General features: G+C 46.3%; 1 protein-coding gene across 3 annotated transcripts in view; it reads left to right on the forward strand.

Moving 5' to 3' along the window:
* EVC2 (EvC ciliary complex subunit 2) overlaps positions 1-23,100 on the forward strand; it is a 136,998-nt gene that overhangs the window by 63,484 nt on the left and 50,414 nt on the right. For 2 of the 3 annotated variants that reach the window (XM_055326573.1, XM_055326572.1), the window contains exons 10-13: positions 8,231-8,555; positions 16,143-16,382; positions 18,535-18,710; positions 20,986-21,145. In XM_055326573.1, the coding sequence (XP_055182548.1) occupies positions 8,231-8,555; positions 16,143-16,382; positions 18,535-18,710; positions 20,986-21,145 (901 nt within the window). The remainder of the gene's footprint in view (positions 1-8,230; positions 8,556-16,142; positions 16,383-18,534; positions 18,711-20,985; positions 21,146-23,100) is intronic. The other variant, XM_055326574.1, reaches the window with a different exon arrangement.

Consider the following 23,100-nt stretch of genomic DNA (forward strand, 5'->3'; position numbering starts at 1 on the left):
TCTGATGATGGAAGCCTGCCTGGAGAAGTGGTTAGGTCCCCATCACTGTGTGTATATGCAAAGCAAAAGCTGGGGGACTCTGGTGGGAAGCTGTTGAGGAGATCTGAGCATTGGTTGGAAAGATGACTTAGCTGACATCCAGGGTTTATTTCATCTTTAAATGTTTCACCCTACAGTTTCTTTCAGTTCCTCTTCAGGTAGAACAAAATCTACCTTTCCAAATAAGAGTTTCAAGAGTTATCGGTCTATCTAACCATCTGTCCACTCATCCATTGATCCATCCATCTGTCCAGCCATCCATCCTTTTATTTATACACACACACACCCTTCGTCTACCTGCATATCCATCCATCCACCCACCCATCCACCTATCTACCCATCCATCCATTCATCCATACATATGTCCTTCCATCCACCTACTCTCTCATCCATCCACCCATCATCCATCCATTCACCCATTTCTATGTTATGTGTCCTTCACATCTTCTTTTCTCTGCCGTAAAGAATGATATCAAGGAAGACCATTACAGATGTATCCACAGCAACAGCAATGTGAAATAGCATTTTCTAACATCTCTTTAGCGCTGGGCACTAGCTAGGTGCTTTGAGCATGTTGGTGTGCCTAAGGCAGTAAACAGAGGGTAGAGGGAAGACTCTGGAGCCACATGCCATGGCTTCCAATCCCTACTCTGCCACTTAATAGCTGTGCTGCTTTCAACAAGGTATTCTAAATTTTCTGTGCCTCAGTTTCTTCACCTGTAAAAATAAAAAAGGTTAATCACCTATCTAACAAGATTGTCGTGAGGATTACCTGGGTTGATATTTGTAAAGCTATTGAAACAAAGTTTGTATAAAAGAGGCACTGCTATTAATCTTCTTAATGACTTTCATTGGACACGGATGACTCATTAACCAACCTGGAAAGTAGGCTCAGAGATGTCAGGTAACTCACCTGAGTCACCCAGCTGTGAAGGGGGGTGATGAGATTGGGAGCTGCTTTGCTGTGTCTCCCAAGTTCATTGGGCTTTCAGACATGATGAAACACCTTCTGTGCCTGAAGGGGAGCTGGGAGGAACGTTCCAGGAAGATTAGAAGTGAGCAAAAGGATGCTCACTTCTTCTGTCTTTTGCAGATGACTAGTGTATGTGTCATCTGCACTTGATGGATGGCCATCAAGTGGGCGGGGAGCAGGCAATGATGAGGAGCTGGTGGCCTCAGTTGTCCACCACCCCGCCCTCAGCATGAGGCCAGGAGAGGGCAGTTCCCACCAACTTCTGAACAAAGGGATCTATAGGAGGAAGAATGTCATAGAGGAAGGTTGGAGACCACTTGCAGGCCTCTTGTATCATACAGTGTGTTTGAGTTTATACCAAACTAGAAGTGTATGGTTTAGCATAACTTATACTAATGTCTCATTCACAGACGGTGACTACTTTCACTCTGATCTAAGCTCTCACTACAGTTTTGATGGTGAAGATATTCAGAAAGTATCTTCCCCACTAAATTTGCATTGCTTAGGCCCTGAAATCCACGTACAAGTATGATTTACAGTCCTGGCATGGAATCCCCCAGCAGTCCGTGGACAGTGGCTCCTCGGAGGAAAATCTCAGTTTCCCTACTACTGATTGTTTTTTGTGGGACTGTTATGCTTACCCCAGCTAATTGGAAGATGCCAGACTTCTGTTGTGAAAAATGGATGGGGAGACTTCTTATTCCTTCTGAATTAATTATTCTCCATGCTAATGAAGTTTTTTTCACATTCAAGGGAACATTTTCTGCCTTGTGTGTCAAACCCTCTCCTAATTTTGTTCTGATACCTTACTTGCCATCTGATGAGAACCCGATTAGTTTTTACATGAAATAAATAAGGAAAATGACACTAATGTCATTCCTTCTTCTTTATCATCAGTAGCTAATCAAAGTACAAATCAGATCTGGGGTAATTTAAGCTGTGCAGTTTCTTTTATTTATTTTTAAAGATTTTATTTATTTATTCATGAGGGATATATAGAGAGAGGTAGAGACATAGGCAGAGGGGGCTCCCTGCGTGGAGCCCCATGCAGCACTGGATCTTGGGACTCTGGGATCACAACCTGAGCCAAAGGCAGACGCTCAACCACTGAGCCACCAGGATCCCTGTGCACTTTCTTTTAGAAATGTGTTATCATAAGCAAGTCTGTTACTAAACTTGAATGGCTTCTGTTTATTAAATGCTTCCTATGTGCTGGACATTGTTCTGCACTCCTGTGTGAAGGCCCTGATTTACAAGAGGCATATGGTTGGCATGGGGACGTCTGTGCCACAGAACTGGCCTGAGAAAATACACTCATCTCACAGTGTGGTGACAAGAGGACATTCCTGTGACCTGAAAAAAAGTGGATAGCCCCTAGGAAAGCAGTGTTTGAATCCTGCCAACTCTGCCAACTTGCAGTAAGAGTCTCAGCCCAGTGTGTGTGACTCACAGTGGCCTTGTCTGTCTCATGAAGCCATTAGAGCCTTGGGGGGCGGGGGGGTGCAGGTGGAAAATACGTGCATTTCACTATAAACAATTTAAAATGCCATAGGAGATGGTGGGAGTTACTGCCATAGCCACGGACCCCGACGTGTGGGTTGACAATGAATTCCTAACACTTATTTTCCTCTCCTGTGGTCATTTGGGAAATTAATAGATGAGAGTTAGCCTCATTAACTGCATGATATTTTAATTGGTTTAAAGGGACATTTTTCTTTCTTTTGTGGCTTTGGGATGCCCTGGCAGTTTTCATTGTTGTGGCTTCTGACAGTTTATCCCTGGTGATTAACATTAAAACTGTTTAAACAGAAAGTGCTTATGAGATTGTCTTCCCAGGCAGTTGGGAAGGGCAAGCCGTGCAAGATACTCTAGTCTGCAGCCGGTCTCCTAGGATGAGGATAGCCTAGAACAGGGAAACTGGGATGACTTAGAACAGATAAAATTTGAGACACTATACTGTGTGTTTTAAACATTTATTTATTTATCTGAGAGAGAGCGAGAGCGTGCATGGCAAGGAGGGGCACAGGGAGAGAGAGAATCCCAAGCGGACTTCGCACCAACACGGAACCCAGCACAGAGTTTAATCTCATGACCCCGAGATCACGACCTGCCTGAGGCAAAACCAAGAGTCAGATGCTCAACCAACTAAGCCATCCAGGCTCGTCTACACTGTGCATTTTATATTTCTTATCTCTTTTAACCATGAACATTACCCTGTGAGGGTGGTTCCCCTTTATGCTGCTGGGGACCTAAGTCCTTTCCCCAGAGCCCTTAGCTAGTAGGTGGTTTGACAACAGAGATCTCTGGAGATGTCCCTCTTTTCATTCCAATCCCCGTGCACCTGGTGAAGCACTTGCAGTTTTCCTAACGGGCAGCCACAAGAGTTTCTTGTGCAAGTCAATCAATGAATCAATTAATGGATGAAGGAGGGAGGTGGGAGGGCAAGGTGTATGAGTCTCATATTCAGCAGTCACACATAACCACAAACTTGGTGGCTTAAAATAACCCAAATGCGTCATCTTACAGTTGTAGAGGTCATAGTCCAAGACGGGCCTCACCAAGAAAAATCAGGATGTCAGCTCTAGGAGACAGTCCGTTTCCTTGTCTCTTCCAGCTCCTGGGGACTGCCTCCCTCCACACCTGGCTCCTGGCTCTGCCTCCCTCTCAGAAGCTGATGATCCCATCCCTCTCACCCCTGCTTCCTCCCTCACTTCTTCCCATCCCACGTGTCTTCTGCTCCCTCTTCCCACTTTTAAAGACCCTTGTTACTCATTACTGTGTGGTTAGGTTAAGGTCAGCTAACCAGCAACCTTGTTTCTCCTTTGCTGTGTTACTCAGCATAGTCATAGGTTCTGGGGATTAGGATGTGGACATAGGGGACCATTGTTTTGCCTGCCCCCAGAAGCATCATTAAAGATGTGAAATCTACTTTGTCGGTTTCAGCAGAGAAGTCATTTTTCCCCCCAAGCCCATGGAACATGGGCTCATATGGTTCATTAGATAGTTTTAACCAAACACGCTCTGCCCAGAGCATCTCTTATGCTTCTTTCTTGCTTTGTGACCCAGGATGCTCTGCACACGCAGTGTTCAGTAAGTACTTGCTGAGAAAATGAAAGACAAAATGCATGAGCTGTTACTTAAAAGTAGACTAATTGGGTTGTGTCTAAAGGACACACAAGCTCATCTGACCTAAGATGGAAAAGTTTGGGTACTGAAAAGAATAATGACTGAATTTGATTGAAACCCACCAAATACATAAAAATCTGTAATTTCATAGTGATATTGTGCAGTGGCAGGGAATGTTCCTAGGTCCAGCTTAACACTTGGACTTGGAAGACTCCCATGAGCCCCACTTGACTCCGTGTATGCACATGGCTGAAGGACAGGAACACAGTTTGCTGTGAGGACATCAGGCATTCTTCCATAAGGGTGTCCTTGCCCCAGGTCACACTGCACATGTTTTTCCCCCAGGTGACACAACTCAGGTGCAAGGAGATGTAATCCCCATCAGGCAGGCGTGGGAGGCTTCCTGTCTTAAAAGCTTCCTACCCCACAGGTGACAGATTGTTCTGTAACAACTCACAGGCAGAGCATCCAGGGTCCCCAGAAGGGACATGCCCAGTTCCCAGAGTCACCTCATTCGAGGAACTTCCCCATGGTTTTTGTTGTTGTTGTTTTTAAGATTTGATTCATTTGGAGGAGAGAGGAGAGAGAGAGAGAGAGAGAGAGAGCATGAGCAAGGAGAGGGGGAGAGAGAGAGGGAGAAGCAGACTCCATGCTATGCAGGGAGCCTGATGCAGGGCTCGATCCCAGGGCCCTGAGATCATGACCTGAGCCGAAGGCAGACACTTAACAGACTGAGCCACCAGGCACCCCAGATATCCATGGTTTGTTTACAGGTCCTCCCATCCAGCTGTGATCTACCAATCAGGTATCATTTTCCCCCTAAGCCATGTTTCCTGGTAACATATTTGATGTTTGTCCCCTTATGCATTTTCCAGGTATCCAGAGCTCAGACTCTCAGGGATTTGGCAAGTTTTATCAACGTTTTGCTCTCATACCAAAACAAAATAAAACAAAGCAATAAATAACAACAAAATAATAGCCCCACACTCATTTATCATCACTGGAAGTTGCTATGGCAACCAATGGTAATTAGCATAGAGTCAAACATCCATTCCAACTGCAGACTTTATGTCAAAGTAACTGGATTGTTGAAGAATCTCTTTAAGCTTTAAGGATGTGGAAGTGATAGAAAATGTACATTTTCTAACTCCTAATGAAATCATGAATCTAAGTGATAGTTACACATGGATGCTAAAACCATTAGGTGAGAGTTGATAGATTTTACTGATGCAGGGATCATGTTGGTACCACGTGAGCCTACTGATCTGTCCTAGCAGTGACCCATTGTCTGACCTTTTAGGAAGCACATGGTACCACTTATGGGGTATTTTGGAAAGCAAATTAAGTCTGATTCTAATCAAGACACAATCTTACTAGTACTTTACAGGAAATACAGAGGATAGAGGGGCAGTGACACCCCATAGAAGGAATCTGCCAAATCCAGAATGTGAGGCATTCTGCAGTATAAATAACCTGGCTTCCCCAGCAGATCAATGGCATAAAAGAAAAATGGAGGGGGAGCAGGATAAAGTGAACTTAACTGACATGGGGGATTTCATTTGGTTCTTGAATGAAACTTCCAATTGTAAAAATCATTTGACATACTTGAAATAGTCTATTGACTGATGACTAATATTAATTATTGGAATTATTGTTAATATTTTAAATATGATAATGACATCAAGGTTAGATAAAATAGACATATACAGACATAGATATGCATGTGCACATACGTATATAGGCATATATCCTTGACAATTAAAGATGCACACTGAGTAGTTTACAAGTAAAATGAAAAACATGGGATTTGCTTTTTAAAATGCTCAAGCCCGGGCGCCTGGGTGACTGAGTCTGTTAAGTGTCTTCCTTTGGCTTAGATCATGATCCCAGAGTCCTGGAATCGAGCCCAGAGTCGGGCTCCCTGCTCGGTGGGGAATCTACTTCTCCCTCTAGCCCTCCTCCTGTGCTCACTCACTCTCTGTTTTTTCAAACAAATAAATAATCTTTTAAAAAATACATAAAATGCTCAAGCAAACATTAAGAGAGTAAAACAAGTTTGCTAACAAGTGACAATTTTTGAGGTTGAGTACCAAGTACATTGGGAGTCATATTCTCTCATTTTTTAAAAATTTTATTTAAAGTCAATTAACATGTAGGTGGGTGGGGAGATGGGGTAACTGGGTGATAGGCATTAAGGAGGGCACGTGATGTAATGAGCGCTGGATGTTACATGCTATTGATGCATCACTGACCTCTACGTCTGAGACTTCTCTTTACTTTTTTTTTCTCTCTACTTTTATTTTTTATTTTTTTAAAGATTTTATTTATTTATTAGAGACAGACAGAGAGAGAGAGAGGCAAAGGGAGAAGCAGGCTCCATGCAGGGAGCCCGACGTGGGGCTCAATTCCGGGTCTTCAGGATCACTCCCTGGGCCGAAGGCGGCACTAAACCGCTGATATCCGTATATTCTTTCTTAATATCCATATATTTTTTCAATTAGATGCCACTTTCTCCTATCAAATTATCAAAGATTTTTAAGCATTGCAGAGGGAGGGGTGATATAAGGGTCCTACTGCTTTGCTGGGGGAGTTTTCCTGGAAAGCAGTTTGGCAGGCTGTTCTAGAAGGCCTAGAAATGTTGCTAACATTTGATCCAGTGACTTCATTTGTGGATATTGTACTGAGCATATCATTGTGAATATCAGAAACTCTTTACAAAGATACTGCAGAATTATTTTAGGTTTTGAGTTTTGCAAGTAACCCAAATATGCAACACTAGAAAAATGGTTTAAATGAATCATGATACATCACAAGGCAAACCATTTTGCAACCACTGTAAAGGAAACCTTTACAGGGTTTTTTGGAAATTATTTATTTATTTATTTGAGAGAGAAAGAATGCGTGCACACAAGCAGAGGGGAGGGACAGAGGGAGAGGGAGAAGCAGACTCCCTGCTGAGCAGGGAGCCCAACGTGGGGCTTGATCTCATGACCCTGAGAACATGACCTGAGCTGAAGGCAGATGCTTAACTAACTGAGCCAGCCAGGAGCCCGACCTTTACAGTTTTTAAACACTCCCTGAAGATGCCTGTCACACTGCTAATTGAAAAGGAAAGGACAAAATTGTCCTTGCATCTGTGTAAATGGTGTGCATCTGTGGAAAAGTGGAGGCATAGAGAAACAAACCGGAAGCAAATACAACCAAATGCCTTCATTGGTTCTGTTGAAATGTTGGCCTTACAGTGAATTTTCTAGATTTAAAAAAAATCATGAACATAAATTTTTTCTGTACCTCATTTTATAGCTATATAGAGGTATAATTAGCATACTGTAAAATTCACCCATCTGAAGAGTATAGTCTGATACATTATTGTAAATGTATAGGGGTGCAACCACCATCACAATCAAGTTCTGGAACCTGGTACCCTATAAAGCATCTCACTGATATTTCTTGAGTACATTTTATTTTTAGAACAGTTTCAGATTTACAGAAAAACTGAGAAGCTAGTGTGGAGAGGTCTCATGTGCCCTGTACTCAGTTTCCCCTGTTGTTCACGCTATATAACGATGGTGCACTTATTACAATCAGTGAACCAGTGTTGGTACATAATGATTAATCAAACCCTATCCTTCATTCAGATTTTCCTGGTTTTTCTAATGTCCTTTTTGTGTTCCAGGATCCCATCCAGGATACCATATTATGTTTAGTTGTTATATCGACAAGTTACTTTTTAATCAGAAAGAAGTAAAAATAAATTTTAGTTTAAAATCCTCCAAATATACTAACTATCCATTTTCCCTTGGCCTCCTCCTCATCACTGTTACTTGTTGACAAAGACCAGGCCTTATATTAGTTAAATTCCTTACAGTTTCCAGCATGACACTCTGCAAATGGACTGATGAAGAATCTTCTGATTTAGTTGCTGGTTGTCAATAACTGGCTGGAGCAGGAGGGAGGGAAGAAGAGGAGGAGGGAAGAGGGAAAAAGAAAGCCTTTACCTACAAATAATGTAAAACCACAGATCTCTGAGTGACCTTCAGTTTCTGCTGTGACTTCATGTAGAGGAATACTCTTGGCTTTTGTGTCTCCCAGGCTGGAGATTGCAACCCTGAATCGGGCAGACTCAGACTTGGAGGCTTGTCGAACCCAAATCAGCAGAGACATCATTGCCCTTCTGCTGAAGAACCTGTCCAGCTCTGGCCACCTCTCCCCTCAGGTAGAGAGGAAGATGAGTGCTGTTTTCAAAAAGCAGTTTCTCTTGCTGGAGAAAGAAATACAAGAGGAGTATGATCGGAAGATGGTGGCCTTGACGGCTGAATGTGACCTAGAAATGAGAAAGAAGACAGAAAGCCAGTATCAGAGGGAGATGGCGGCAATGGAGGAAGCAGAAGAGTTGCTGAAACGTGTCAGTGAGAGGGTAAGGCAGCTTCAAAAGGAGGGCTTGCCTCTCTGGTTTCTCTCAGGGATTCATCATTTATCTATCCAACTGCCCATCCTTCCACCCATCATCACCACCCATCTATCCATCTACCCACAGACGACCCTTCCATCCACCTGTCCCTCCATCCATCCATCCATCCATCCATCCATCCATCCATCCATCTACCAACACTCTTCCATCTACTTGTCCATCTACAGTCCATCCATTTACCCACCCACCACCTTTCCATTATCTGTCCATCTATACATCTATCCATCCGTCTACCACTCTTCCACCCACCTGCCTATCTAGCCATCTACCTGTCCATTCACCCACCCGTTCACCCATCTACCTAGCCATCCACTCACCCACCACTCTTCCATCTACATCTATCCATCCATCTACCTACCACTCTTCCATCCACCCATCTATCTATTCATCCACCTGTCCTTTCACCCACACATCTAGCCATCCACTCATCCACCACTCTTTCATCCACCTGTCCATCTATACATCCATCATCCATCTATGTACCACTCCTCTGTCCATTCACTCATCCATCTGCCTACCCACCACTCTTCTGTCCATCATACATCCACCCATCTATCTATCCACATACCACCCTTCCATATACTTGTCCATCCATCTACAGTCCATCCATCCATCCATCCATCCATCCATCCATCCATCCATCCATCCAGAATTTACTTAGAAAGCATTTATTTATCACTTATTGTCTCTAGGTCACTGGGCTAGGCAGTGAAGCACAGAGGAAATGAGACATGGTTCTTGGGTTCAAGAAGTTTTTAATCAAGGATCTTCACATATAGAAGATGTGACCTCATTCAACTATTTTAGAATAAAGATATGTTCACAGTGCTGTGGGACATCATGGGAAGAGTAGAAAAGGCTTCATTCATGGAAGAGTGCACCCACAGAGAGCCTGGCTCAGGGAGGTTGTGATATCAATGTGTGTGTGTGTGTGTGTGTGTGTGTGTGTGTGTGTGTCCATCCATCTGGGCTGCACTGTGCTAGATTGAGGAGCCCTCCAGCACCAGCTCCCATCCAACAAACCTGGGCTCCCAGTCCAGTATATTCCAGTTCTTCTGAAAGCTGTGATTAGCCCGACTGACCCACAAGGCTGAGGGGGCCCCCTCTCAGCTGGCTAGGAGAGGTAGTGCAAGAAAAGCAGCCGTGGGATGTGGGCTGCACCAGGCTCAGCGTACAGTGCTCAGCTCTGAAAGTTCTGATCCCACAGCCTTCCCAGAGCTGACCTCTGTTTACCAGAGATCAATTCTCAGTTTTCTAAGAGATGTGTCAGTTTCTGTCTTGAGGGAATTGCGCCAGAGTGTTTTCCTGAGTATTTCAAATCAAGCCTGATTTCTGTCTTCCTCTGTGAGCGAGCTGGCTTGTCCAGTCCCCCTCGCTTGAGCCCACATTTTCTGGTCTGGAAATCTGTCATCCTGGGGAGCTTAATACTTGTTCAGGAACATCCATTCCCCAGATTACTGACCACACAGGTCTGACAGCTCGGGGCTCTCGGGTGGTCATCTGCCATCAGCCCGCACGCATACTGGGCAGTGACAAAAAGAGGCAAGATTCATGCTGTCTCGGCCCCATCTACTCCCTTGCATCTGGTCCCCCTCACCTTAACATGCATCTCTCATGTTGGGGGAGGCTAGTGTTCTTCTTGACTCCCATATGCATTTCTGTGGCTGTTGTAACAAATGACCACAGATTTAGTGGCTTAAAGCAACAGATTTTTATTCTTTTACAATTCTGGGGGCCAGAAGTCCTAAATCAAAGTGTCAACTGGGCATACCCCTTCCAAAGTCTCTAGGGGAGGGCCCTTTCTTGTCTTTTCCGGCTCCTGCTGGCTTCAGGCATTCCTTGGCCTGTGGCTGCATCACTCTGGTCTTGACTTCTTGTCTTCACATGGCCATCCTCCATTCTAGGACCATCATCTCTTTTGTCTCTTATAAGGACACTTATCTTTAGAGTTAGGGCCCACCCAGATAATCCAGGGTGATCTCATAAGATCTTTAACTTAATTACATCCACAAGGATCCTCATTCTAAAAAGAGGCACGTTTGCAGGCTCTGGGTTAGGATGTGGTTATGTCTCTCGAGGTGGGGGGGGCACTCTTCCCCCACCAGAGTTCTGCCGGCAAACCCCACTCTCTGGTCTCCATCTGTGACTATCCTGGTCTATGTGGAGTCTCCCTGAGCCAGCACTTCAGAAACTGTGCTGAGTTCACTGTGCAGTGATTCAGCCCCTAAACCACTCATGCTCTTTCTTTCCCTTCTTAATTTGTTATATGTTTGGTTCCTATGAACACAGTGCATGCTTGGAAAGTACTAGAAAATAGGGAGTCAGCAACCTAGACCTATGAACCTGAGCTGACCCGTGGGTCTAGAATGGTTTTTAGATTTTTAAAGGATTGTAAAAAATAAAAACTAAAAAAGTAGAAAAATATGTGACAGCAAACCTTAGGTGGCCTGCAAACCTTAAAATATTTATCTGTCCCTCTGCAGAAAAAATTGTCAGCTCTAGCTCCAAAGCATAGAAAGAAAAATCTTGAAAAAATAATCAGTAGAAAAAAAAATAATCAGTGGAACCAGTCACCAACCAAGGCAGACAGACATTCATCTGGTCTGTTTTCTGAGTTCCTACTATGCACCTGCCTCTGGAGATAAGTGATGCTGAGTGGCTCCCACTTTTGTCCCTGGGTTTCAGCACACATTTTGACCTTTTGCTTTATATATGTTTTTAAAACAAAGTCAAGTGTGTGTATGCGGTTCAGAGAATTGGATATCTTGCTCGTTCTCACTTAATATCATAGTATAAATATTCTGATTGTATTGAGGACTCTCACGCATCACACACATGCAGGCGTTGTTCTAAGCACATCACGCAGACCTTCTCATCCAACCTTCACACCACCTTGGTGAGGTGGGAGTTGATAGGATCCCACTTTTATAGCTGAGGAAGCAGATTCCCAGTGGGTCCCCTGCCCAAAGACACAGAGGGGGGCCAAAACGTGGACCCAGAGAGCACGCACCGACCCCACACCTCCCTACCCACGTGGTGCAATGACATGTCATACACCCTCGCTGCTGTGGGCCAGGTTAGCCCATCCTGCCGAGCTTCTACCTTTAGCTACTGAAAGGCTGCCCGGAACAATATAGTTTTAAGTATTTCCTCAGTGTTGGCACATGTAGTTAGGGCCTTGAGAAGGGATGCTGGGATACAGTGCTCCTGCTTCCTTCTGTACCTGCCCCCACTCCCCAGTCTGCTAGCTTGCAGCAGGAAGCCACTATCGCTCTGGGGCCCATGGGTCCCCTGATCAGAGATCAGTCACCTTCTTTGAGTCAGTGTGCTTCCAAAAATAGCATCTGAACGGCAAAAGTCAATAGAGCTATTATCTCTTCCAGCCCGTGCAAGCCAGTCCATCTTACAGAACTACCGATGACCTCATAACTTATCTGTACATGTATCACTGTCATCTTTAAAATCCATGACAATATTTTGGACTCTTACTCTGCAAAGCATTGGTTTTTTTTAAAAAGAAAACTGAACAGAGTTGGGTTTTTTGAGTAGAAGTTAGGAATTCCAGTAATTAGAGGCAAAATCCATTCACGTTTAAACATCTGTGTAACCAGGGGATCCCTGGGTGGCTCAGCGGTTTAATGCCTGCCTTTGGCCCAGGGTGTGATCCTGGAGTCCTGGGAACGAGTCCCACATCAGGCTCCCTGCATGGAGCCTGCTTCTTCCTCTGCCTGTGTCTCTGCCTCTCTATCTCATGAATAAATAAGTAAAATCTTGAAAAAAAAACAAAACAAAAACATCTGTGTAATCTCTTACTTTTTTTTTTTTTTAAGATTTTGGATATTTATTCATGAGAGACACACAGAGAGAGGCAGAGACACAGGCAGAGGAGAAGCAGGCTCCCTCTGAGGATCCCAATGCAGGACTCCATCCCAGGACCCCAGGATCACGCCCTGAGCCAAAGGCAGATGCTCAACCACTGAGCCACCCAGGCGCCCCTCACATCAGCATCTTAAAGGCAAAGATTCCCTAAGTGCATTGTACCCATCTCTGATGGATTTGTTTCCATAAAACATTTTTACAATTTGCCCATCTTGCTAAACCAAGTGCGGGCAGGGAGTATAATTTAGTACAGACATGATTTTCTGTCACAGTTTCACATTTATTTATTTATTTATTTATTTATGATAGTCACAGAGAGAGAGAGAGAGAGAGAGAGAGAGAGAGAGGCAGAGACACAGGCAGAGGGAGAAGCAGGCTCCATGCACCGGAAGCCCGATGTGGGATTCGATCCCGGGTCTCCAGGATCGCGCCCTGGGCCAAAGGCAGGCGCCAAACTGCTGCGCCACCCAGGGATCCCCGGTTTCACATTTTTGATGGTGCAGAGTCAACATTATGAATGGCACTTGCTCTGGAGCCTGGCCCAGACCTGCAATTCTCAAACCAGAATTGAAGTGCTGTCTTCCATGGGTCCATGTTCCGCACCCCCCAGTTCTCTCCACAGGGCAAGTTCCTTTTTAGGGGGTGCTTAAAACCATGGGATAAACATACCTCATTTCCCTTGCAGAGTAAGTCCACTGTGGTGGAAAGTTCAGTGCGGAGTTGGAGTGGGTGACCATGACTCTAACATACCTTTAAAAGTGCACATTTGTTGCCAATAAATAAAATACAAAACTTCATATAAAAATGTTGACTTCCAGCTTCTCATGAAACATGGGGAGATGTGCTGCACTGTGTTTATGTTCCTGCAGAGCACCCCCCTTTGGTGGCTGAGTGGTGGCTGGCCCTATAGGCAGGCCTTCTTCTCCACTTCACCCCACTCCCCACCACTCCCTAGTGCCTCTCATACCAGGGCACTTCACTCACTTCCATCCCTGAGCTGCCCTGCCCAGCGGGCCCTTGGTAGGGAACACCCCTGCTCTACAGTGTAGCCTTCTCATCTGTGCCCCTGGAGGATTGAACTAAGCCAGGAGGATTGAACATGTTTCTGCAGGTCTCTGGACCCCTCAAGAGGCCAATGTAGATGGAAGTGTGGGGGGATCCCATCATAGATTCATTTTAGGGAGTGTTTCACTATGACACAAGTATTTCATTGCCTCATGCCTTATTCTTCAGAAATGTAATTCTGAACAAGGACAGATAACTTTATTTTGGGAGTTCCCTGTGTGCGCATGAGCTTTTTGTCCCGGCTGTGAGAATCTATATGGATTTCATCCCATCTTTTATTTCTTTTAATTAAAATAGATGGTGGTTTGAGGCTTGTCAAATTCCATACTGTCAGAAAGAAGGTCACTTAGATGAATGAATCAGCCTAACTGGGCACCAGCTCCACCCCCGGCAGCTGAACATTCCTGCGGTCCCTGAGTCAGGGGCCCGGAACCCACCTGGCTGTGAGTGAACCGCATTCAGTAATTCAGATAAAAGCTATGAGCAACCACTTCTCTCCAGAAGAGTGACTCACAAGTCTGGTCCAGGCCTTTTTTATAAAATCAGCTTTTAAAAAACACTCTGTTGTTTTCTGGTGACTGAGGTAATCCATAGATGTTGAGGGGTGGCCCCTGGGGATGTGACCAGGAGGAAATCCTTGTCTTGGGTGCTGTGGCCGCTGCTCTCCCCAAATGTGAGGCTGCGCTGCACCCCAAGGGCAGGGACTATGATGTGTTGGCTGCTGGGCTTTTGCCAGGGGGGCGGGGGGGGAGGGGCTATAAAAGTAACAGTCTTTTTTCTGGGCCAGAATCTGGACAAATTGAAATGTAAAACAAAGGAGCTGGAAAGTTGGAAATTCATATGTCGCCTTTCTAGAGCTTTTGCGAGTGATTGGAGGTGGAGGTGGTAGGTCGCACTTGGCGATGTGGGGCACTGACAACACTGAGCATCAGTGGGTGTGTGGTGCTCTGGTCCCTCATTAGCTGGAGGAGGTACAGCCCTCTCCTTTGCCTTTCCTGGGTCCCCACTTAGCCTACACAGCCACGAGCCTATGCCCTCCTGCCACCAAGACCTCAGCTCCTATAGGCATCCCTTCTCTGTAGACTCTTCACAGGAGGAGGCTCATTTTTTCAAGGCTGGCAGGAGAGGGTGTCTGTGGTCAGGAAGGAAGGTCCAGGTCCTCCTTGAGTCAGACCCGCCCAGGATCATTTCCCCTCCAGTTAACAAAGTTAACTGATTAGGTACCTCAATTCCATCATCAAGACCTCTTCACGTTTGCTGTGAAATAACCAGATCATGGGCAACAGACCTGTCACATTCAGACTTTATGGCCACACTCAAGGAGGGAAGATTTATATGATGTGTGCACCACAGGCCAGGAATCTAGGGGCCGTCTTGGAATTAATTCTGCCTCCCCAGGTGCAAGTAATTACATTCCCCCTCCTGGGTCACAAGAAGAGTCTTCTGCGCCAATGGGAACTCGGTGCACGTGTCTCCTCCTTCCTGCCTTCATGCTGAGCGCCGTGAAGCGCAGGCACCCAGTAGCCATTTCTTAACTACTCTGTGTCCTTTCTTACTCAAATCATCTCAACTTTGGCCTGATTGCTGGTATTTTTCTCTTCAACTAAGTTAAGAGCAAAAGATGTTGGAAATAAGCAGGAGAGTATAACAGCACAATCCATTATTGTTTCCATTTTGCAGGCTATTTTCAGGCAGTTTGATTTGCAAATTTCCATCCCTGTGAATTTTCTGGTTTGAGACTGCTCTGGAAAACATTAACAGGGAAGGACAGGTTGCAACAGTATCTCCCAGAGTTTAGCAGCTTTATTATTGCCAGCTTAGGACATGTGTGTGCCTGTGTGCATGTGTGTGTGTGTTCCATGTGAGTACACATCATTGTGCTTGCATGTTCTGCGTGTGGTGTTATGCATATGTGTATACACTGTGCAATGTGTATATTACTGTGTATAGTATATGTGTGCACATGTGTGCATGCATGTGTATGCACTGTGTTGCTGTGTGCATGCGTATTTGCTGTGTGCACGTGCGTGTATGCACTGTTGTGTTGCTGTGTGCATGTGTGTGTATATGTGCACATGTTCATGCATGAGTGTGCATGTGCATATGTGTGCATGCACCATGTTGCTGTGTGCTTTTATATTTGCTGTGTGTATTACATGTATATATATGCACATGTGTGCATGTATACAGTGCATGTATATATGCACTGTTACTGTGTGCATTGAGCGTATGTGTGTGCATGTATGTATATGCACTGGTGGTGCTGTGTGCATGTGCATCTGTGCACATGCATATGTGTGCATGTGTGCATGTGTATATGCTCTATGTTGCTCTGTGTGGGTATGTGGATGTTCATTTGTGTGCATGTGCACATGGATGTATATGCATGTGCACATGTGTGCATGCACTGTGTTGCTGTGTGCATGTGCAAGTGTGTGCATGCATGTGTGCATGTATGCCTGTGCACACATGTGTATGCACTGTGTTGCTGTGTGCATGTATGCATGTGTGTGCACATGTATGCGTGTGTGTGCACTTGCATATGCCCTGGGTGTATCATCTCTCATGTACCACCTCCTCTTCCTGCAGTCTGCTGTGGAGTGTAGCGGCCTCCTGAGGACCCTCCATGGCCTGGAGCAGGTGCATTTGAGGCGATCTCTGGCTCTGCAACAGGAAGAAGACTTTGCCAAGGCACACAGGCAGCTGGCCATCTTCCAGAGAAATGAACTGCACAATATCTTCTTTACCCAGATAAAAAGTGCTGTTTGCCAAGGGGAACTGAAGCCAGAAGCTGCTAAAATGCTGCTGCAGGATTACTCTGACGTCCAGGTGAGGCCTCAGATCAGGCCAGCGGCAGCGGGAACCTAACTTTCCTGGGTGGTGCCAGTGAGTTCTCCTCTCCTGGAGTCAGTTCTCTCTTCCTCTCGTTGTGGACCTGTGAGCTAATCACCTTTTCCTTCTGCCCTTGAAGTGTGAAGTGTGAAGCACAGTCCTGGGATTCAAGCCGACTTGGATTTGAGTTCCAGTTCCCCCAGATGTCAGCTCTGTGAATGTAGGCAAACTGCCTGCCTTCCTGCAGCCCCAGGTTCCTCTCCTGTAAAATGGGTATAATAGAGCTGAGGCAAGGAAAGCCTGTGTTTGGCACGATATACCTTTAATACACATAGCAATGAAAAATACGTATGTGTGTGTGTGTGTGTGTGCATCAGCATATCCCTGGGGTGGGCATCTGCATCTGGATATGCCCCGGTGACCCTGTGTGTGTTCTTGTGTGTCAGCCCAAGTGTGAAGATTATTAATCCAAATGGAATAAATGTCGTTAATGACAGCCAAAAGTTTATCCGAGGCCATCACCATTGCTGTGGGATTTCTCAGCCCTGCATGGGGTACTTTATACGCACATGTGCACACCCAGAGTGAAATTGCTGGTGTGCAGACCTGCAGCAGACCTCTGGTCCTGGCACAGGCCTGGTGGGTGAGGGCTGTGAGGAGCAGGGCGGTGCCAGAGGAGACAAAGCGACCATCCCCAAAAGCCTCTTGCATGTGAGCCTTCCAGGGTGAGAGCGCAACTCTCGGGACGCCCCGAGCATGAAGAGGATAAGCCAGCCTTTCCCTTTTGCTCTAGGTTTTTCCTACTCAAACCTCAGTGAGAGTGAATAGAGGAAGAATCCTAATCTATCCCTAGTTAGGCATCCACACCCCAAGGTATCACGTAGGTATTGATGGATTTTGCAGTCAGTTTTTTCTCCTCATGATGGGCAGTGGCTGGCTCTCAATGCCAGGCATGCGAGCTAGGAAGTACGTGGATTGTTAGTAATAATGGAGTCAAGAATGAGACTTGCGTGGGTGATAATGGTAGCCCGGCACAGGTGTCTTGGACTCTAGCTGCTGGAGTATTAGAAGATGTCAGCTGTGCATCTCCTTATGTCATGGGCGCCAAGTCGGCCAGCAGTTCACATGGACTGTTTCGTGGAGAATACAAGTATTGCCTCAGTGTTCCTGTTGTATGGTTTCTGTTGCCAGTGAGTCAGGGACACACCATCATTCAGCCACATCTGACTGACCATTCCGCCTTTCTCTGTCTAGACAGGGCACATTCCCAGGTGTCAAGAACTGGAGGTATCACAGCTTTGGTTGGAGAGAAAACTCTCTGTGGCATCACCTGTATCTTGTTGAACAGAGCATCGATCTTTTTGGTGACCCATTGCAGGGACGGTATTCTCACGGATGGGAGAAGACAGCAGAGCCAGTCAGTGGGATAATGCCACTTAGGCTAATGTTTTATTTACTGCTGCTCTAATTATTATGCCACTGGTTACAGCTGCACTTTGGAGCAGCTTACTATGATGTTAGCCACAGGTCCTGGAATTAGATTACTGAGTTCAAATCCCTGCTCGGCCGTCTACCAGCCGTGCAATGCAGACTCAGTTTCCTCATCTGTGAAATGGGGATAACAGTACTGTCTCTCTAGATTAAGTTAAATAAGGGGAGAAACACTCTGAGCCCAATGCCAGGCCCAGAGAATACACCCAGGGTAAGGTAAGTTATTACTGTCTTGTGTTTGGTTGGGTTTTGTCATCTTGTCGTCTGTCCCTTCCACAAGTGTGAAAGTTTGGGGGTCAGGGCTGATGGCTGATTTATCCCAGAATGTCACCACCTGTGCTGGTGCTGTGTTTTAAGAACCCCATGGGCAAAGGCTGAGCAGCTGCGTGAAGTTTGCATCCCCTTTCCTAGGGCAGTAAAATTGTTTGAACAACTCCTCACTCTCTAGGTCTAGAATCCACTTTTCCAAGCTCTCATTTCATATTAGTATATAATTTTCTTCTAAGCCTTTGTTAAGGGTAGGCCTGTTTGGGTGCTAATCCTCGTGCTTCTGTGCCTAAGAGTTTTCTTTAGGAAGGAAATGTATTATTTTATATGTCTAAAAAGAATATTCTCTAAATTTTAATTAGGCATATTTTCTTGATTTTTTTTTAAACAGGAGAAATTAGAAGAGCTGATGGATTTTTTCCAGGCTAGTAAGAGATACCATCTAAGTAAAAGGTTTGGCCACAGGGAGTACTTGGTTCAGAACATGCAATCATCAGAGATCCGTGTACAAGGCCTTCTGAGTGCCGCTGATGCTCAGCTGACCCTGTTCATCCAGAAACATGAGAGGTAAGACCCAAAAGCCATCCCTGATGTTGCACATGAACCACCTTACCCCACTGTCCTCATCAGAGACCATCTATTACCATTCGGTCAGTGAGTGCACTGGTCACTCCTTACTTTCTCCTTAAGAAGAATTCTCTAGGGGTGCCTGGGTGGCTCAGTTAGTTAAGCGTCTGCCTTCAGCTCAGGTCATGATCAGGGGGGAGTCTGCTTCTCCCTCTCCCTCTGCTGCTCCCCCTGCTTGTGCTCACTCACTCTCTCTCTGTCAAATAAATAAAATATTTCCTAAAAAAAGAAGAATTCTCTAGTTGTAAGCACCCTTTGTGTTTGCAGAATCTTAAAAACATACGTAATAGTTGAGATAGCCATCCATTGAACCTTCCATGTGCCCATCATTCAACCTCAGTGGCCAATCCTGATGTCACTCGACATCCTCACCCGGAGTTATTTTAAAGCAAATAGCCAGCGTTTCACTGAGAGATCAGTGGTGAGGCTTAGGTGAGCTGTGTAATGAGAGAGCCCGCTTCTCCTTGAGCTTGGCCACTCTGCTGGCTCTTTTATTCACCTTGGGAGTGAAGCCTAAATACACCGACTCTTGACTTGCATTGTCCATGGTTTTTCTCTGCAGCCCCAGGGTACCACGTGGGTGGTGGTGATGCAGGTTGGCATCAGGGCAGCCTCCACCCCTCTAAGACATTTCTTCCCAGATTGTCTTGGAGGCACTTAATTGCAGACAATGACATTTATTCTTTTCAGTTATGAGAAGCTCTTAAATAAATAGATACATGACTCCAACATTGTCTTTCCCAGGACAGTCTGTGGTTTTGTGAGTTGATTGTGCTACCTTGGTAATTTTATTAGGACTCTGCGGCTCTCTTGCCCTATTTAATGAGGATTCTGTGAGGTGCAAATTATGTGAACGCTTGCTACCCAAAGATGCTAATGAATTTGTCACTGCAGTTGCTTTGACATTCCTGATTAATTTTCACTCAAGTGAAAGAAACAGTTCCTTGACTTGAATTGAAGCACCCGACAGCTGGTTGTACTGTTGTGAGCAGTTACCAGGGATGTGTGGTTTACTTCCCATTTTTAAATTCTATTTTTAAAAGTTAGTACAGGGATACCTGGGGGCTCAGTCGGTTAAGCATCCGACTCTTGATTTTGGCCCAAATTGTGATCTTGGGGCTGTGAGATCAAGCCCTATGTTAGGCTCTGTGCTCAGCTCAGAATCTGCTTGAGATTCTCTCCCTTTCCCCCTCAGACCCCCCCCGCCCCTCTACCCACCCATGTGCTCACTCTCTCTCTCAAATAAATACTTTAAAAAATCAAATAAATTAGGAGTTGGCACAGACTTATATTTCTAAAGCACATATCCACCATTCATTCATTTACTTATTCATTCCTTCAAGAAGCTTCCGTGGACATTTACTCTATGCCGAGCAGGGGGCCCACCCAGCCCCTCGATGCAGACAGACTGGGAATAGCAGTGGTAATTGTGGTAATACCAGACTGTGTCAGTCAGGATTGTCCAGAAAAACAACCAAAAAGGTAGAGAGGAGGGATTGGTGCAGGTAATTACAGAGGCTGAGGACTCCCACCACCTGCCATGTGCATAATAGAGACTCTGGGAAGCCAGCAGTATCGTTCAGTCTCAGGCCAAAGGCTTGAGAACCAGGGGATCCCAGTCTGAGAGCAGGAGAAGGTGAAATGAGACAAGAAAAAGGAAAACCTTTTGTTCTATTTGGGCCCCTACTGGATTGCCTGGTGCCTGGTCCCCACTGAGGAGGATGGTCTGCTTTACCGAATCCCCCTGATTGAAGTGCTCACCTCTCCTGGAAATACCCTCTCAGGCACACACAACAGACACAGTGTTTAATGTGGGTACCCTGTGGCTAGCCAGCTTAACGTGAGAGATGAACCCTACACAGTATTTCCTGCACTTACTTCTTGGATTTTGACGGATTTTGACAAGCCCGTCACCAGGAATTCCAAACCCATCTCCTCTTGGCAAGCCACACCTGGAGCGCCACTTTTTCCCAAAACTCTTGCCCAGTCTGCCCAAACAGGCAGCTTCGGACAATCTTTCTGTGCATGTCTGGAGTGATGCCGACACACTTACCGTGTTCTGGGAACGTCTTAGCTGCCCGTTCTGCTCCTGCTCCTTCAGGGGAAAGACTTTCTGACCAGACCAAAGGAATAGAGAGGTGAATGTCCAGCCACAGCAGCCATCGGGCTGAGGGAGGGTTTGGAGAGTGTGTCAACGCCCCCATGTCTCTCCTAGAGCAGGGTACCTGGATGAAGAGCAGATGGAGGCGCTGCTGGAGCGCGCTCAGACGGAAGTCTTTTCCATCAAACAGAAGCTGGACAATGACTTAAAGCAGGAGAAGAAGAAGCTGCACCAAAAATTAATCCTTAAGAGAAGACGAGAGATGCTGCAAAAAGTATGTAAGCCATGGTGCCATCAATGCTTTGGGTGATCATCCTGAGCTGCCACCAGGCGCCTGGCACCACCGGGACTCTCCCTGGGAGAGCTGGGATCCAGAGCGGTGCTGGGCAGGGTCACCCCAAGCCACATACGGAGAGTAGCAGAGGTTGCTAGAACACACCCTCCAGAAGGTTCCGTGGGTCCTGTCTGGCCTCGGCAAAGCAGCAAGTGGTGGTGCGCTGGTCCCGTCTGTCTGCGCTGGGAGCGAGGGGGAGGTGGAAGTGTAGAATGACCACAGGGGGAACCCTGATGCCCACAGAGGGCCTACTCACCCCTGCAGCCAGTGTCTCATTTATCCTTACGTTAACCTCATGAGGTCACTATTACTGTTTTCTCCTTTCTTTTTTTTTGTTTTGTTGAAGACACTGAAGTTTAGAGAGATTATGTGTGTCAGTTTGAGGTGACTGGGGGCTTCTGAAGAACAGATTTATCTGCCATAGCTCAGGAGGCTGGAAGCCAGAGGTCAGGGTGCCAGCATGGTGGGCTCCGTGAGGACCCTATTCTGGGCTGCAGACGGCCGGCTCCCTGCCATGTCCACACATGGTAGAAGGGGTGAGGGAGCTCTGTGGGGCCTCCGTTGTAAGGGCACTAATCCCATCTACAAGGGCTCCACTCTTATAACCCAGACACCCCCTCCCCAAAGGCCCCACCTCCTGATGCCATCACATCAGGTGTTAGGTTTCAAGGTGTGAACCCTGGGAGGGATGCCAATATTCATATTGTGGTGTTAAGCTGTATGGCCATTGGCCAAATATCTAGGAAGTGGTAGACATGGGGTTGAGCCCAAGCCCATGTGACTTCAATCCCTAACCCCCTCTGCTATTTGCCCACCTTGGGAGAGGCTAGACCAACAGGGAGATATGAACATGCATGCTCATGGGCTCACTTCACCCATAAACTGAGTCCTGAAGAACTGATCTGCTCTGATGTGTAGGAGGCTGGGATGGGTGTCACAGGTGGTAGAGAGGCATCTTGTTTAAAGGGAAGTGCTCTTGCAAGAGTCCACTGCTGTGCTGGGTGACACCGAGGCCTTGACCAACTAGAATGGATGAAGGGGGTGGGGGCTGGAGGGAGCTGGTCCGAGGGGACCCATCATGCCAGGCTGAGGGTTCAGTGGGGGACAGTAAAGGGTCTTCAGGAAGAGAGGGAAACAATCAGATGTGGGATGTAGGAAGCTCATTTAGGAGCAGCCTGTGGGGTAGAGATGGAGGAGCCTGGAGGTCCAAACCCATGGGAGGCCCTAGTGCTTGGGGTGTGGGACCTGACCAGAGCGTCAGCACTGCCCTGAACATGGCAGGACAGGTCCAGAGGATTTCTGGGGTGTATGCACTAATACTTCGTATTGTCTGGCCCCATTCCAGATGGAGGGAAAGGGATGCAGATTCACATTTTAATTTGATCCCTAGAAACTCTGCTTTTTATGATTAAGTTTTGATCCCAACATAAAGCCAGGATTCTCACCTTGACCACTGACCACCCAATCCTTGACCATCACCTTGTCCATCTCCCCCGGCTGAAGGATGACATCAGTGGGGCCCAAGGCCACCTTTCTTTTATGATCTGGCCTGATTCAAGGTTAAGATCTAGGAGGATGGGTGAACGGCAGAGACTCTAGCAGCTCTGTGAGTATCGTTTCTTGCTCCTGCTTCTGATCAGTCTGTGAGTAGCACAGATGTAGGGTGTAGCTCCACAAAGGCGGAGGTTTCCGCCATCTCCCTGGCATGGAGGACAACTGGTAGGTGCCTGATGAATGGTGCTAGAATGGTGACACTCTTTGGCCACCTGGACCATCCCATGTCCTCACAGAACAGAACAGAGACTGTCTGCAAATGCTATGATAAATACCAGCGCAATGGATATCTTTATGCGTGTCCACATTTCCTCCTCTGCCTGTGTTCTCTCCCCATATCT

Source organism: Nyctereutes procyonoides, unplaced genomic scaffold (assembly GCF_905146905.1).
Source record: "Nyctereutes procyonoides isolate TBG_1078 unplaced genomic scaffold, NYPRO_anot_genome, whole genome shotgun sequence".
In the NCBI taxonomy this organism is placed as follows: domain Eukaryota; kingdom Metazoa; phylum Chordata; class Mammalia; order Carnivora; family Canidae; genus Nyctereutes; species Nyctereutes procyonoides.